The 16,101-nt window shown below is 40.5% G+C and overlaps 1 protein-coding gene across 1 annotated transcript; it reads right to left on the bottom strand.

Annotated features, from left to right (window-relative positions):
• Positions 1-45: 45 nt before the first annotated feature.
• LOC135475625 (short transient receptor potential channel 3-like) lies at positions 46-14,334 on the bottom strand. The gene is made up of 11 exons (XM_064755556.1): positions 13,531-14,334; positions 11,488-11,682; positions 10,381-10,548; positions 8,758-8,941; positions 7,229-7,483; positions 6,514-6,775; positions 5,857-6,076; positions 3,622-3,828; positions 2,573-2,646; positions 2,026-2,030; positions 46-1,012 (listed from the first exon to the last, which is right to left on the bottom strand). Exons 1-11 carry the CDS (start codon positions 14,293-14,295, stop codon positions 858-860), a joined length of 2,490 nt encoding a protein of 829 aa, XP_064611626.1. The 5' UTR covers positions 14,296-14,334; the 3' UTR covers positions 46-857.
• Between the last annotated feature and the right edge of the window lie 1,767 nt (positions 14,335-16,101).

Consider the following 16,101-nt stretch of genomic DNA (forward strand, 5'->3'; position numbering starts at 1 on the left):
TCAAGTACATGTACAGCCACTTGCAGTGTGATAACTGACCTCTGGTCACACAAAACCGTCAAGTACACATACGGCAACCTGATAGTGTGATAACTGACCTCTGGCCACACAAAACCGTCAAGTACATGTACAGCCACTTGCAGTGTGATAACTGACCTCTGACCACACAAAACCGTCAAGTACACATACGGCAACCCGATAGTGTGATAACTGACCTCTGACCACACAAGACTGTCAAGTACACGTACAGCCACTTGACAGTGTGATACCTGACATCTGAATACAGAAAAGTGATGAAGTATAGCACTTGATACCTGGTGTGATACCTGGCATTAGATCCCGCAAAACCTGTGGAGTACAGCCATTTGACAGTGAGATGACTTACATGACAGGGTATAAAAATGCTTTATGTCGAATGTTTGTCTTCATACAGACTCGTGTTCACGTGTCAGTGATAGAATTTTGAAAAATATCTCACACTTAGAAACGGGATTTCGCATTACATGAACGGTGTCCCCTCTTGACAGTGTAATATCTGATCCCTGATCATACAAATCCGGTGGAGTACATCTGTTGTTGTACGTGGGAAGGCCTCCAGCAACCTGCGTGTGGTCGTGGGTTTCCTCCGGGCTCTGCTCGGTTTCCTCCAACCGTATTGCTGACCGCCGTCGTATAAGTGAAATATTCTTGAGTACGGCGTAAAACATAAATCAAATAAAGAAATACATCTGCTGTTCATTACAATCAAGGTCTACCCCTTCATACCAACACAAACAGCATGATATTCAGTACATCCCTAAGACTTGACCAAAACTGACTGGTGGGAATTTAATTATAGCTGCCATCTGTTTACGTGATCACACAACTCTCTGTAACTCCTCTGTCATTGAATTCTGGTGGTCGATAACGTTCCGAAGATCTACTCCAAGTGTAGCTATTTCTTCATCCAAGTGATCAAGGCGTTTCTCAAGCTTAGTCGTGACTCTCTCCAGGGTTCGTTTCAAAAGATCGTCTTTAGCCGAATCTGAAATGGTATACAAATTTGTAAATGCTGCATGAAACTGTAAGAATTTGTTCGTATTCTGTACAAAGGCAAGCTTAATTCTGCGCTGATATCGGTACATTTGTAATCTGCCCGGCTACGTATCTGCTGAATGTGACGTCACGCTACCGACACTGCTGTGCAACGTTCAGCGTCACTAAAATTATGTAATGTGACCCATTCGTATGTTTTCAGGTATCCAATGCGCTCACAAAAAGGCATTGTCTACTTACTGTAGGCAAAAAAAGTAGTTCGGTCACTCCCATTTGTTAGTGATTTTTCATTCTGACAATGATTTTTATAGCAATTTTCAAAACATTCCGAATGTTAGAAGTGAATCGAAAATCCATGCATATATCTGTGTGACTTGCGATCAGAAGGGTGCCCAACACATGGATAGCACGTGGCCCACAATCATGAAATTAATCCCATGGATGGTAAAATTATAAAGTAAATCCTGGTATTTTATTTTTACACTTCTTTTATTTCAATAAGGCGTACAATTATCTTTCATAATAATCATTAATTATAATTATCACATAGCACATTTTTATCCACAGCAACATGCCACTTTAATCTGACAAAACAGAGCAGTGTGATAAGTATCTGCCAAAGAAAATCTGCAGGGAAAGAAAACTTAGGCCCTATCTGTAGCAGACATATGAATGCAAAACTTCAGCTCAATGCACAAAGTACTAGAGTTAAAAAAATAAAATAATATGCACACAAAGCGATTGAACCTCCCCCTTGTGTCACTGCGTTATAAACATGCAATACTTCAGCTAAAAACATGGAGTACTTTTTTGAAATACCCCCTTAACACTTTTTTTAGCATTGATTAGGATATACAATACGGTAAGTGAGGGAGTCCGGCGTAAAACACCATTCAAATAAATCTAAAAACTAAGTCATGAATTTTGTAATGAACAGTATTTAGTATGCACATCCCTGTCGTGTTATTGTGCTCTACATGTGGGAAAAACCTGAGCTGAATAAATGCAGTGCATTTTAGAATACCACCCCTGACATTTTGTTTAACATTGCCATCAAGTTAATTGGACCCCGACACCGACGCTCGCGGTATGACATAAGCTACGAGCATAGGCGAGCTCAAATTACAACCAGCCGAATATATGGAATCTTAGGAGACGCATACTGCAAGCAGTGTGGAAGTCCATGTTATCACATTGATGTTTTATTTGTTTGTTTTACGCCGTATACTCAAGAATATTTCACATATAACGGCGGCTAGCATTATGGTAGGAGGAAACCTGCAAAAACCGGGGAAACCCACACATGTCCGCAAGTTGTTAGCAGGCCTTCCCACGCACGACCAGGGAGGAAACCAGCATGAGCTGGAGTATAGCTCACAGCGACCGCGATGATGAGAGGCCCCTGGTCGATCGTTCTGCTCTAGCACGTTAACGACTTCTTCTTACCAGAGGTGGAATATTTTAGGTACAGTGACACTTCCATAAGCCCAAGGCTTACCGTGGAGAAAACCTTTATTTGAGCCTGAAATATTTTCACTTACCTTCATCTTCTTCAAGCCTATCTCTCTCCTCCTTCCTGACATATCTCCGTACGAGTCGAGACAATACACCCTAAAGTAAACGGATGGAAACACTTTAACATCCCTGTAATAATCTGCAGGGTTTTTTACGCCCCACTGTTGAATGTTTCACGACGACACTTTAGGGTTAAGAACAACCGATGGCTTTTTGATTTATTTATTTATTTCATTTTATATTGGAGTTTTACGCCGTACACAAGAATATTTCACTTGTACGACGGCGGCCAACCTTTTGGCGGGAGGGACCTGGGCAGAGTCCAGGGGGATCCTTCGACCATCCGTAGGTTGCTGCAAGATCTTCCGACATATAATCGGAGAGGAAGCCAGCAGGTGGCTTTTTGAGTGTCAAGACAAAAAGATTGATGATACAATACGAGGACGCTCAGATTCGAGGGTGAAGAACACTCGGTTGTTCAGATTTGAGGGTGAAGACACCCGATTGCTCAGATTTGAGAGTGAAAAACACCTGGTTGCTGTTTAAATGTCATAACAAAAAAACTTATGATATAGTACCACGTTCAGGCACATTACTGGTACGTAGAGATAGCAAAGCAGCATATTTTTTATTGCTCCACCTCGGTGATAATTCATTTTTTTACTGTTATCGAAACCATATGTAAAGGCATATTAAATAAGCACCATTCTGCCATGATTGACGTAATAAAAGGTTTTTTTTCTGTTCGGTGTCTTATAACAGGACATTTTGTTACAGGAAACAACAAGTGGAGAATTCCTCCTGTATACACTATAACAAAATAACATTCTGTTTGTTGCCTGTCGAAATTTTGACGAAAATATATTCAGGGGGCACCATTCTTAACTGATGCCGGATAATTTTCTCTCCGTGAGTCATTATAAGTATTGTTTTCTTTTCTTACAGCAATAATAAGGAAAGTGAAATGTTTGCAATGCACATTTTTGCCATAAACAGAATATATCAAAACATTACCAGATTTAATCAACAATTCGTCATGAAATTTTTAAAAGACATTAAACTGTATCGTACCCTTCGAACTTTTTCCGTTTCCGCTCTTTGTATCAGTCCAATTTCATTTGGAGGTGGAGAGAAAAAGTTGTTGAGTGTGGAACAGAAGCCCAGAATGCTTTTCGTGCTCGGAATGATGTTAAAAGGAGGAGGAACAGCACTTCCGGGCTCTATAAAATTCAACCATAATTCCGTGCGTCCAAATTTCCATTCAACTTCTCTCTCGTCCTGTTAAGACATAGGAGGGCAAGGCAAGTACTGATGAAGGATCGATAAATATATTACGGCATCAAATATACACATTGGGGGTAATTGTATAATAAATAATTTGAAAACATCATCGATTCGTTTATTTGTTGTTCGACCCTAATTCTAGACCAGTGACCTCTCATACTAGTAACTTGCAGACACATTACTCCATTACATTTTTTTACCCAACTCTGTATAAGCGATGGTGCTATGGCGCGAGTGCTTTACTACTATTTAAGCATTTACATAAACAGTTAGAATGAACAGTTAAACCGAACTGAATTAAACTGACAAATAGTCGTAATTCCCGTTTACGTGTGACCGACCATTTACTAGTTATTGCACTGTCAAAGCTAGTCATGTTTTACTCTCTGTTCTGTACGTTTGTCATTCTATCGTCGCTTATCAGGTTCTCTTCTCTGTGCTGTACGTCTATCACACTGTCGTCGACAATCAGGTTTTACTCTCTGTGCTGTACGTCTATCACACTGTCGTCGCCAGTCAGGTTTTACTCTCTGTGCTGAACGTCTATCACACTGTCGTCGCTCGTCAAGTTTTACTCTCTGTTCAGTACGTCCATCACACTGTCGTCGACAATCAGGTTTTACTCTCTGTGTTGTAGGTCTATCACACTGTCGACGCCAGTCAGGATTTACTCTCTGTGTTGTACGTCTACCACACTGTCGTGGCTTGTCAGGTTTTACTCTCTGTGATGTGCGTCTTTTTTTTAATACTTTATTATGTTTTACACGGCCAGTTTCCTTGTATGTATTGTTGAAAAAAGCAGCTGCTGTTTATATGTTAATAAACATTAATATCCCAATTTTCGCTACGTAGGTGTATTTCGGTCTACATGAGCTACATGAGGTTAGGAATCAAAACACACTCTACACAATGTCTAGGAACCGCGCTGTCAAAGTACAGTCCGTCGACAAATATGACCTGTTTATATGACATCTTATATTCTCAATCCAAAGGCAGAAACTTGTGGTAACATGGTACATGGTGGTCATCATGTGTAATAACAATGGGGTCTGTTTTCATTGAGATTACAACACATCATGCCATTAATATCTGCATATCTAAATTATCTGCATTATTGTTATTCCAGGGAAATAAATCATCACCATCAGCTAAGGATCGCTCATTTTGAAGTCAGTCATAAAGGTTATCCTGTATGATAATCACTCTTTGTTTCAGATCATGGGATTTAGACGGCTTTTCGTATCACAGCGTTGTCTCTGTGTCATAGTTTACACGTTCATAATGCTTGACTGAACACTGTGGCGAGGGCACCAGGCATGGCGTTTGACGTCAGTTATTCTGGAATTGTACAATCTGGCTTCACAAATGAATTTAAATATAGTGTCCTTGTGTTTCGCGTTACACGTCGTTTGAGAAGTGGCCATGCGATTACTGACCCGGACAGCCCAATCTGGTTGGCGGCTGGCACACGAAAGTCGAAGCATAGATTCTCGTCGAAGTACTGCCGTCTACCGTGGAGAGTTAGAGGTACATTTAGTGACAATGGGCTGCCCTTAAGCGACAGTACTGATGCTGTCACAGTTCAGACATCTGTTGTCACATCTAGGATGCATATGAATAAGCCGTCTGTTTCTCTATATGTAAAACTGACAGTCAGCCTAACCATATGACACATCTGACTGTACACTATCCTTCAAAGTATATGAGACCTCGACCTAGAATTTATTTGTTTATCCACTTGATTGCTGCTTAACGCCACACTACCTTGACCAAGAAATAAACACGAAAGAAACGTGAAACAGAAATGTGTGTAAAAGTACGGATCACAAAGTTCAGCATGACTATATGCTGACTATATGCTGATATATATATATATATATATATATATATATATATATATATATATATATATATATATATATATATATATATATATATATATATATATATATATATATATATATATATATATATATATATATATATATATATCGACCAGCATATATCGACCAGTAAACCTACCTGAATGTCTTGAAAAGTGTTAGCCATCATAGCAATAAGTAAGTTCATCAGAACCACGGCTGTTGCAAAGACAAATATCATGAAAAGGATGGAACCGATGTTAGCGATGATATCTGGCCGAAGTGGGAAGGAAGGGTTAGGCTCAGCCTCTATATCCGTCGAGGCGCTGTCTCCCATACCAAACATCGCCCACGTCAGTGTCCGCATCGTCTCGATTAATCTGGGGCAGGAAAAGTGAGGCAAAGCTACAGGTACAATCAGGAAATATTACAGTGTAATTAAAGACACCGTCGTGAAATGAACGAAATAGTGTTGAAAACGTCTTTTTAAAACTCAGAAGCAAACAAAATGACCGTACAGTTGAATTGAAGTCACACCAGAGGAACAGAATGTGACATTCGCAGCTTTTCGACGAGCCACATAAAGACTCGATAATAATTATATCTCTGTTACTAGATTCCGTTCTACCTGGTACATGACATTCTTATGGTATGAACAGAATCAACTAATGCGACTTTCCATCACTTTTTGAGAACGAATACAGAAAATTATGACCATTGTTTGGCACCCTTACTTAACATCACTATTGTTTGGGCCTTATAGCTTGAGTTTTAAACACAAGTTTAGTTTCGATATACATAATACATTCCCGCTCACCCAGCAAACTCGGAGTTGTTGCAGGCCTCTGCTCCGTACAAAACCGTCATCCCACAAGAAAAGGCGACGAGCACGAGGATAAACATGGAGAGGAGTTTTACGATGTCCCCCATCGTTCGACCGAAACTGACCAGCATAGTGCCGAACTGCTCATTAGACGGCATGATGAAGGAGAAGCGACTGATGCTCATGAGGACGGCGATGGAAAAGGTGATGTCGGAGAGGAGGGACGGGTCCGGCAACCAGCTGGGCTCCCACACGACTAAGGTTTAGAGGATAGATATAAAGTTGTGCATGGTCGCTGTGTAAAGTGATTGGTTGACTTCTTGATTGCAGACTAATGAGGAACTGACGAACCACTACTATAGATTTGAGACTATTCTGAATTAAAATTGTGAAATTTGGAAAAGAAAAGATAACGTCGGGGAATCAAGTGTATTGATCCTGATTTACATACATATGCTGTCATTTCCCAAACTATGTTGAATATTACAGACTTTGGCTTTCAGAGCAATGGTTTCGCCAGGCATAAACGTTAGTGAAGTACATTTTGTATCTAGCTAGTCTCAAAAAGCAAATGTGTACCGTGATGTGTGTCTGTGACACACATCTTTGTACTTTTTGTATACGGTTGAGTTTAGAGAGTAGCTGAACACCCTCGGATTAATTCCCCTATGTTGAAACTTTGTCTGATTGCATATATAGTCTGACTCACTTAAGGGCTGTCTGTCTTTGTAGATGTTTTCACAAGTGAAAGAGTTCTCTCTCAGTTTGGCGCAATAATCCGGTTCTCCAGTCGTCGCGTACTCCCGAATATACATGTTCTGCAGAACACGTGGACCAATCAGCTCCAAACTAAACGTACACATGTACAAGGACAACATAATTGTGTCCAGGATGTTCCAGAAAGAGGAAATGTATTCCTTCCCGCCAGCCTCGAATATCTGTTTACTCTCCTGCCACATCAGCGCTGTGAATGTAGGGACAAGAGAATATATCATAGAACAGAACGGAGAGTAAAACTAGGAGAGTGACGATAGTGTGATTGCTGGCAAATGGTTGAACGTAACCGATGACATAATAAATATTTACTTTATAAATATATTCTTGTCAGGAACAAGAATACCATACACGACATTCATAGGTAATATATGAATAGAATGACTGATTTTTGATTACTGCAGATCTATTAAGCCTTGTAACAGTTGAACAAAAGCCAGCGGATCTGGCAGTGTTTATCATCATTCACGATCATCACATCGGGAAGATAATCACACCGGGAATACAAGTGCACCTAAAGAGCTATATTATTGTCTTCAAGAAGGCCTGTATAGATAACATTTTAAATAGTAGATACAATAATACTATTATATTCATAAATTGGTGCTTTATTAAGAATCCTACAAATTAACGCATCCTCGTATAACACCTTTTTGGCCCTCTCTGGTCTAGGTTGTTCGAGGAATTTGGTCGTCTGTGCATAACTTCGAATGACAGAGCCACAAATTGTATTTGGATAGTTGCAGTACTTTCGAGTCGTATTTCTTTTTGAACACAGCTTCGATAACATAGTCTACGATTTGAAATAGTCTACGATTTGAAACAGATTTCCCCTATATCCGTGAGACGTTTTGCCTCTTATGGACTCATTTACTTGAATATAATTGTATCGAGATAATTTAAGTCTCATTGAATTTGATGGTTGGCAAATCACGGATTTCGTCCAGTAAAAAGTTGTAATATTCTTCTGACATGGAATGCACAAGCCTTTCCAAACTCGTGCCTACAGACAATGGCTTCCTAAACAGCAAATGTATATCTGTTTGGAATTTATTATCATTTATCTCTGGCAGGGGCGTATTTTAGCTCAAATATTTATCAACCTGTTTTCACTGGGTTATATCCACGGCCGCATCACGACTGTAGTTCATTGCAGCCAAATGTTCCTAAGTCATAACCCTATCTCGCTGGCCCAGATGACTAAAAACTCTGGCCCGCTGCGAGCATCAGGCCATGGGCTAATGACGTCACGTGTTTGAATTCAGCTCTCAATATTTCGACTGCGGCTTTGAGTCAAGACGTTTGCTAGGTACCTGCCGAATGTCGGTGGTTTACTCAAAGCAATGTTGTCTCTACCATCCGTAAACAAGACTGCCGCCATTGAAAGTGCAAAATTTTTTAGTATGGTGTTAAACACTAATCAAATATGCACCGTGTGGTAGTGATTAGCGTGCTAGTGCTTACAGAAGAGCCAGACCAGTAGAAACCCGAACAAGCCCTGCTGTACAGGACTGATGATGTTACATCCGATTTCATTCATGCTCATGCCGTAGTTGAGCTTTGCCACCATGACAAACACCAGGAAGGAAATGTAGGAGCAAGTGTAACTCACAAATCTCATGATCGGGGTGTTCAATAGCTCGCCCACCTGTGGATATAAAATTGGATAAGAGAGACTGGAATGTTTTAGTCTGTGAATATCACAATAATCTCTGTCCATTCTAACACTATTTACTTTTGAGTATTGTTTTAAACAACATTCAATTAATTAAAATACACCATCCATTCACCCATGCATGAACACCTCATCTGTTCACGCATGCATTAACACCTCATCTGTTCACGCATGCATAAACACCTCGTCTGTTCACGAATGCATAAACACCTCATCTGTTCACGCATGCACGCATCCACCAATCAATCCACTAACGCATCCATCAGTCAATTCCTTTCTCCATTCCTCTATGTTAAAAGTACGGCATCCACTTCAACGTATTTTTTATGGGAAATACTTATCTTCCAAGTACTGAATAATTATAGTACTAAATTGATATTTGCAAAGTTATATTTGAACTACAGAGAGTAAACATAATACAGCGACGACAGTGTGATAGATGGAAAATGGCCACACGTAATCCGGTCTCTGATCAGTTTACCTTAGTTAAGCTTAAGTTAAAAAAACCAAAACTCCAAGACGATCCTTTAGGTCATCCTGTGTCAAATGTGGAGAAAACATAAAAATGGAGTAAACTTCAGACGAACGAAAGTGTAAAGTTATCTGTAAATATGATCATCAATAATTTTTCCGATTTTTCTTTAAGGAGAAAATGACATTCGTAAATATTTTTTGTATGGTGAGTATTTGGTACAACCCCTTGGTATCGTCTGTGCATACTACAGGCCTAAATAAGGATGTGACTAATGTCCAATAAATATATTTGGCCATGGATTTGGATTTTCCTTCTAGCAAATGTTTTTAAAAAATAAATATTATCATAATTCATATTGTACGCATGTGTTTAGATATAAACAACAAATTTGCATTCAAATAAATTTATTAGACGTTCGTCACATAATATGGAACATTATTATATAAACACCATAAAAGGTGATCCCAAATACCCACCATACAAAAATTATTTTCAAATATCCTTTTTTCCTAAAGTGAAAATCGAAAAAATATTTGACTATCTTTGCGAATAACTTTTTGCACCCTTTCATCTGAAATTTGCATTATTTTTATGTTTTCTTCTCATTTAAAAAGTAAATATGTTAGTAATCTGTCTGTAGTTTTACACGCGACTACAAAAAATCTCAACCTTTAATATCTGCTTAAACCATTGTATGCAACGACTCTAGGGACTCGCCTGGCTGCCTAACACACCGGTTATAAGTCCAGGTTTCTATTTTCATGTACTTCTTCTTGGTGGCAAGTTTTGGAATTTATTTACATGAATGAAAACTTAATTCTGTACTCCAAACCCTTTCTTCAATTCTTTTATTTTTAATTGTCAATCGTCCATGCATTGGGCGACAGCCCACGAAGAGACAAAACACTAATGAGAGATGAAACCATTTAATAGTCACCTTGCTAAACGGAAGCATGAGGTAAACAAGTGACATGAGAGGTATGACAACCATTCCTACGGGTATAGCACATGCCAGGTAGCCAAATCTATTGAGGTAGCGCAGCGCGGGTTGACCACTGAACCACAGCTGTGCAACCTGGGCTTGGCAACCCGGGTGGGCAACAAACTGAAAGATGACAAAACAAGAGAGCAATAGAATAGTTACCTGCTGAAATCAAGTAAGCAACATGAAACTGAAACCGGACAAAACGAGAATGGTTAACAGGACTGGCAATTGCATTACAATTCACTAAAAAGGAACCAGCCTCTTCTTCGCTAATACGCAATATTTTCCATGTGTTTGCATGTATATTTAGATAAGATGAACACAAGGTTACATAACCAGGGAGATGCAGCACAAATTCTAAAAATCATAGTCATTTTTTGTTATATTTTGATGTTTCAAATGCAATACAGAGAAGCTACAGACAGAAACAATGTAGGAATTATGTAAGATTTGTCGAATCGAGATACCCAGCAAGCAACAGTTAGTACAGCTAGGCTGATGTGTGGAGATGAAAAGGAATATCTTCTTTCTGCGGACGAAGTCGGGAGACCCGGGATCAAACGCGGATCGGGTCATACCAAAGACTTCAAAAATGGCACTTGCTGCTGCCTCGCTTGGCGCTCAGCACAGAGGGGTAGAGTGTGAGTATAATATAACTGGATGGGGTGCCATGTCTGGTGTCTCCGGCATGATTTTTCAGTGGCGGTAGCTTTTTACGGCATGGACTCGCCTTGTCACAAGGAGACACTGTATATACACATACACCTAACGACTCCTCATTGTCATATGACCGAAAAATGGTCTTTTTCACAACTCCCACCTAAAGTCTTTCGGTCGTAAGCTCTGCAGTTTCAATGTCCTTTTCTACATTTACGATGACGTTTTATGGTTAAACCGCAACGTATCACTCCATTATTGCAACAGAACAGAGGTCATTTAAGCTTGCGCCCGAGTCACAATTGCACAGGAAAACGTACTCCAGTACAGTAACAAACTAAAGGAACAGATTAGCCAATGGGCTAATGACGAAAGCACTATGACTAGTGTGCCGCCACTCACCCGTTTCTGCTCAAGACGCATGGCTAATTTGAGGACGGGCAACATATCGTCCTCTCCATCGGAATCCTCGTCCACACCGTGCCCACCGGTCACCTTACCAGACAGAACTTTGGACACCTCCATGGATGTCCGGCACTGGTCCACCAGATCGATGGCGAACTGCTGACACTGCTCGTCTAGATCTAGATAGGTTTGCTGGCAATGTGACAAAGCAACAACAATTAAGTCATAATAGACTCGATATGGTTTGAGAGGTTGGTCAAGACCAACGATAGAGTCATGTTTATTTAATTACATGGTAATTATTTCTGACTGCAACCCAGAATGTAACAATGTCTGGAGAACAAGTCGCAACGTGTGTCAGGAATTTGTGGAACGCCCGCTTTCACTCTTCGTTAGGCCTTGGTGGCACTGAAGTGGACGGCCCTCGTTTGTACCTTTGCCCAGTCTTAACAGCAAAGAAATTAGTGACGCGAAGTTTATGTCAGACGAAAGACTATTAAACTCCGTTCATAAACTTTGAATTCTACCATGGCCTTTCTGACCATATTAGGACTAGTTACGTCACATCAGGTTTTTACCACTTACCACACAAAGAGTGTTAGTTATTCTGTTATTCAAAATGAATATGCATATAAATACATTGTCGAATGAACCTCGAAACGAACTGTTTCAAGTAAAAATATGGAAGTGACGTGACTGATGCCCTGTGGGTGACATCAGACAACCGTGAGATCTGATGTTTAAAACCATTTTGCTTGGTTGGAAAAATTAAAAAAAAACTCGAAATATTTTCTTGAACAGTGTTTAATGGTCTTTCATATGATAAATACTTTATCTTAATATTTTCTTTGTCTTTAACTATTGCCGAAGACCGCTTGCCTTCCACTAACATGGTGTGGGCAAACATACGTCACACACAGAAAGTTACAAGCAATATTAGAATTGCCATATCAATGGCTTCGTCCACCCGTGAAGCACTAGTATGATTGCCATATCAATGGCTTCCTCCACCCATGAAGCACTAGTACGACTGCCATATCAATGGTTTCCTCCACCCATGAAACCGACTACCATCATATAAGTCGTACATTTTTGAGTGTGGCTTTAAACAAAAATCCAAAAAATAAGAAAATGTAATGAGCGTTTTAATCTTGTGCAAAACTTGTGGCAATGGGTGGTGATAATGCCCAATGTGTTATCAAAGATTGTCTATAAGCAACTCAGTGTGTAGCTTAAACTTGTCAATTCACAACCTGACTGCACTGTTTGCATTTTAAAAAAATAGTTTCTCCTTTATCTTGGATTTGTTTCTACATTTCGCTCGCGTATGTACGTTAAGTCCATATTCTGAAAATCGATAGTGGTCCACTAAAACATTTACAAACAAACAAACAACGTGAAAGAGGTGCCCAGATCAGAAAGTATACAATAGTTCTTTGTTGTTTCTCCCTAAACACAACTATCAAGCTGACTCAAAGTCATATGGGTCAATGTTGAAGAACTTGGCGGTGATTCTAGTGTCACTTGGAGAGCTGTCAATGATCTCCCAGCGAAAGAATACACAGTAAATCTGCACTAGGTGTCGGTGCTGTACACGTACCTCGTTTGTGCATTACTCAGGGTTTGTTCACTCATGCTGTGTTTATTTGATTTACTGATTTGATTGGTGTTTTACGCTGTGCTCAAGAATATTCCACTTAGACGACGGTGGGCTAGCATTGTCGTGGCACTCGCACTATGGTACATACATATTAATGGCTTGAAGAAACGGGAATGCACTGAGGAAACCCCCGACATTTGGCAAGTTAAACTGGTGAACTTCAGAACAGCATACACCTTACTCGACCAAGACCCGCACCTTCCTCTACATGTGAGTAAACACGTTCTGCGAAAGAGGTAAGGATTTTATATGGATAAAACATGGCGTCGTACAAACATAATACTTGCGCCATAATATCAATAGATCATATATAAAAATAGCAATACAACAATAAATGAGAAAATAAATAAATAAATAAAGAAACAAAATGTTGTTTGTACCTTATATTCAATTTCAATATCCGAAAGTTTTCGGAACTTGTAGCTCAGCTGAAACGAGCCAACAATAGGGTCCTTTTCCGTGATAGAGATATAGGCGGGGCTGGCCAGAGCTTTGAAAGTGTCTAACCGTAATTTTGTGTACTGCATCATGTCGGAAGCCTTTTGTGTGGTACAAAGGGTACACAGGCAGAAGTAGTCGTGAGGCGGGTCTATATAGGCCCCCCGAAGGACCAGCGTTCGCACAATGGAAAAGTTACACTCTCTGGCAGCTAGGGTGAGAGCTTCCCTCAGCAAGGAACTGCGATCCTTTGGAATGTCCCCCTCGGGGTCCTTGTTTTGAAACGTTTTATTTTCATACATGGTGTCCTGTTGTAGTTCCTTGACTACTTCTGTACCTTCCTCCTGATACATTGGGTGTTCCAGGATTTTCTCAAAGATGACATTGCGATCATTCTCAACGGCGCAGAGGAGCGCTCTGTGGACAGTGGAGTGGGAACACTTAGGGAGCAGATACTCCACGATTTCCATGTTATTTCCATCAACGGCCAGATCTAGAGCGGTTCTCCCGGAAAGATTCAATGCCTCCACGCTAACATTCTCGGTCTCCAAAACCTCGATCAGTACATCCTTGTCACCCACTTCAGCCGCGTCCAAGAATTTCCTCTCAGACTCGGAAGAGTCGGCTTGTAATCGCTCCTCCACCAGTTTCCGCCGCTTGTTAAATTCCTTCCTGGAATCCGGCGCTGGCGCCTTTGAAGCAGACATCTTGAAATTTCTTGACAAGAAATCCGAAATACCCAAACCAACCTCCTAAACTTTCTGATGTGTTGTCCGTACTTTAAACTTTATCAACAAACTTCCTGTACAAACACTTTAAAGCCTGAATATCAACACATCCAGAATGTAGTCTAGCTGATTTGAGCTCATGTGTCATCCGTCATCAGAGTCGATTGACGTCGTTCAGTACGAATAACCGCGTCACATTCCCCCCCGTCCTTAAGATGTCCTTGGGCTGACCTTCTCTTGACTCAGATACCTGTAATAAATACAAAGAGTGCATACCGCTTCTCATGTCTTTGTCACAGCTCAATACAGATATCCAGAATCTTGTAATGTGACTCTAAGAGTTTTAGACTAAGACACTATTTCCATAGTGGAACATTTCAGAGACTTTACCTCTTTCATACTTTGGAGGGTTAAATAGTCTTCAACGTTCGATAAGTTCAAAAACTGCATTTGTGCACTCCGTCATTCTAATATCAGCGAGATGCCCACCTGTTGCACCTGCTAGCGACGATTGATCGTGATCTCAAATACACTCTAGTGGATGTAACAAGTGCGGATGTCTCCGTTATGCGATCTGCATACAGCTGACAGCAAAGATCAATAAGTCTACTACAGGCGTTCATTTTGACGGTGTATCCCGTATTGTTAGTTATGCTTATTGATAGTGGTATTAACATGAGGATGAAAAACATTAACATAATGTCGTAACCACAGGTGTTACACCACGTGTACACAGTTTTAAAATGTTAGCTCAGGGCAACCTGACCCTTTGACCAAATGAACACATGGGGAGGTTGTGTTCGTACAACTGGTTAGAAAACAACACTGTGAAAAGCTCTCATCATAGGCTGACCTGATGCTCCTGCCCTAGTTTCACCCTTGACGAGACCTCTCATCCTAAACTGACATGTTGCTCCTACCCTGGTTTCACCCTGTTATCCTAAGCTGACTTGACTTTCCTACCCCAGCATTACCCTTGATGAGATCTCTCATCTTAGGCTGACTTGATGATCCTGCCCTAGCTTTACCCTAGATGAGATCTCTCGTCCCAAGCTCACTTGATGATCGTGCCCTAGCTTTACTCTAGATGAGATCTCTCATCCTACGCTGACGCTGTTCCTACCCCAGCATTACCCTTGATGAGATCTCTCATCCTAAGCTGACGCTGTTCCTACCCCAGCATTACCCTTGATGAGATCTCTCATCCTAAGCTGACGCTGTTCCTACCCCAGCATTACCCTTGATGAGATCTCTCATCCTAAGCCCACTTGATGATCCTGAACTGGCTTAACCCCACATTTGGTACCACATTTTTTTAAGCTCACATCTTGCAAACCATTGGGTGTAAAAATTTAACATTCTACAAGGGTAAATCAGGCCTAATTTCCTAAAAGTTCAGGAAATTATGGGGTTCTGGGTGATTTCACACAGAAGGAGCCTTAAGCAAAACTGTATCTGGGTGATTTCACACAGAAGGAGCCTTAAGCAAAACTGTATCTGGGTGATTTCACACAGAAGGAGCCTTAAGCAAAACTGTATTGCTCAGTTGAGTAACTTATGTCTTGTAAAGAAGTTCTTTCGCAAACATTCAATGCTGGGCTTAAGAAAAAAACTACTCACTTGTTTACTGAACACAGGAAGTAGCCAGAAACCCTGACCCAAGAAATGAACTGACAAACAGCCCAGCTATATAAGCTGAAATCTGTCGTGAATGGCCCAAGAACTCAACCTCTGTAAAAACTTGGCGTTTTCCTCCATGTAAGTAGATGAAACTCTTGCAATAAC

Source organism: Liolophura sinensis, chromosome 9 (assembly GCF_032854445.1).
Source record: "Liolophura sinensis isolate JHLJ2023 chromosome 9, CUHK_Ljap_v2, whole genome shotgun sequence".
Lineage (NCBI taxonomy): Eukaryota > Metazoa > Mollusca > Polyplacophora > Chitonida > Chitonidae > Liolophura > Liolophura sinensis.

Bases quoted from the DNA above. Each gene is read 5' to 3' on its own strand.
- LOC135475625 (XM_064755556.1), bottom strand. From the start codon at position 14,295: ATGTCTGCTTCAAAGGCGCCAGCGCCGGATTCCAGGAAGGAATTTAAC. The intron at 8,942-10,380 runs GTGACTATTAAA...TTATATCCACAG, and splicing joins TCATGCTTCCGTTTAGCAAG to GTGGGCGAGCTATTGAACAC. The intron at 6,077-6,513 runs GTGAGCGGGAAT...TTCCTGCCCCAG, and splicing joins AACAACTCCGAGTTTGCTGG to ATTAATCGAGACGATGCGGA.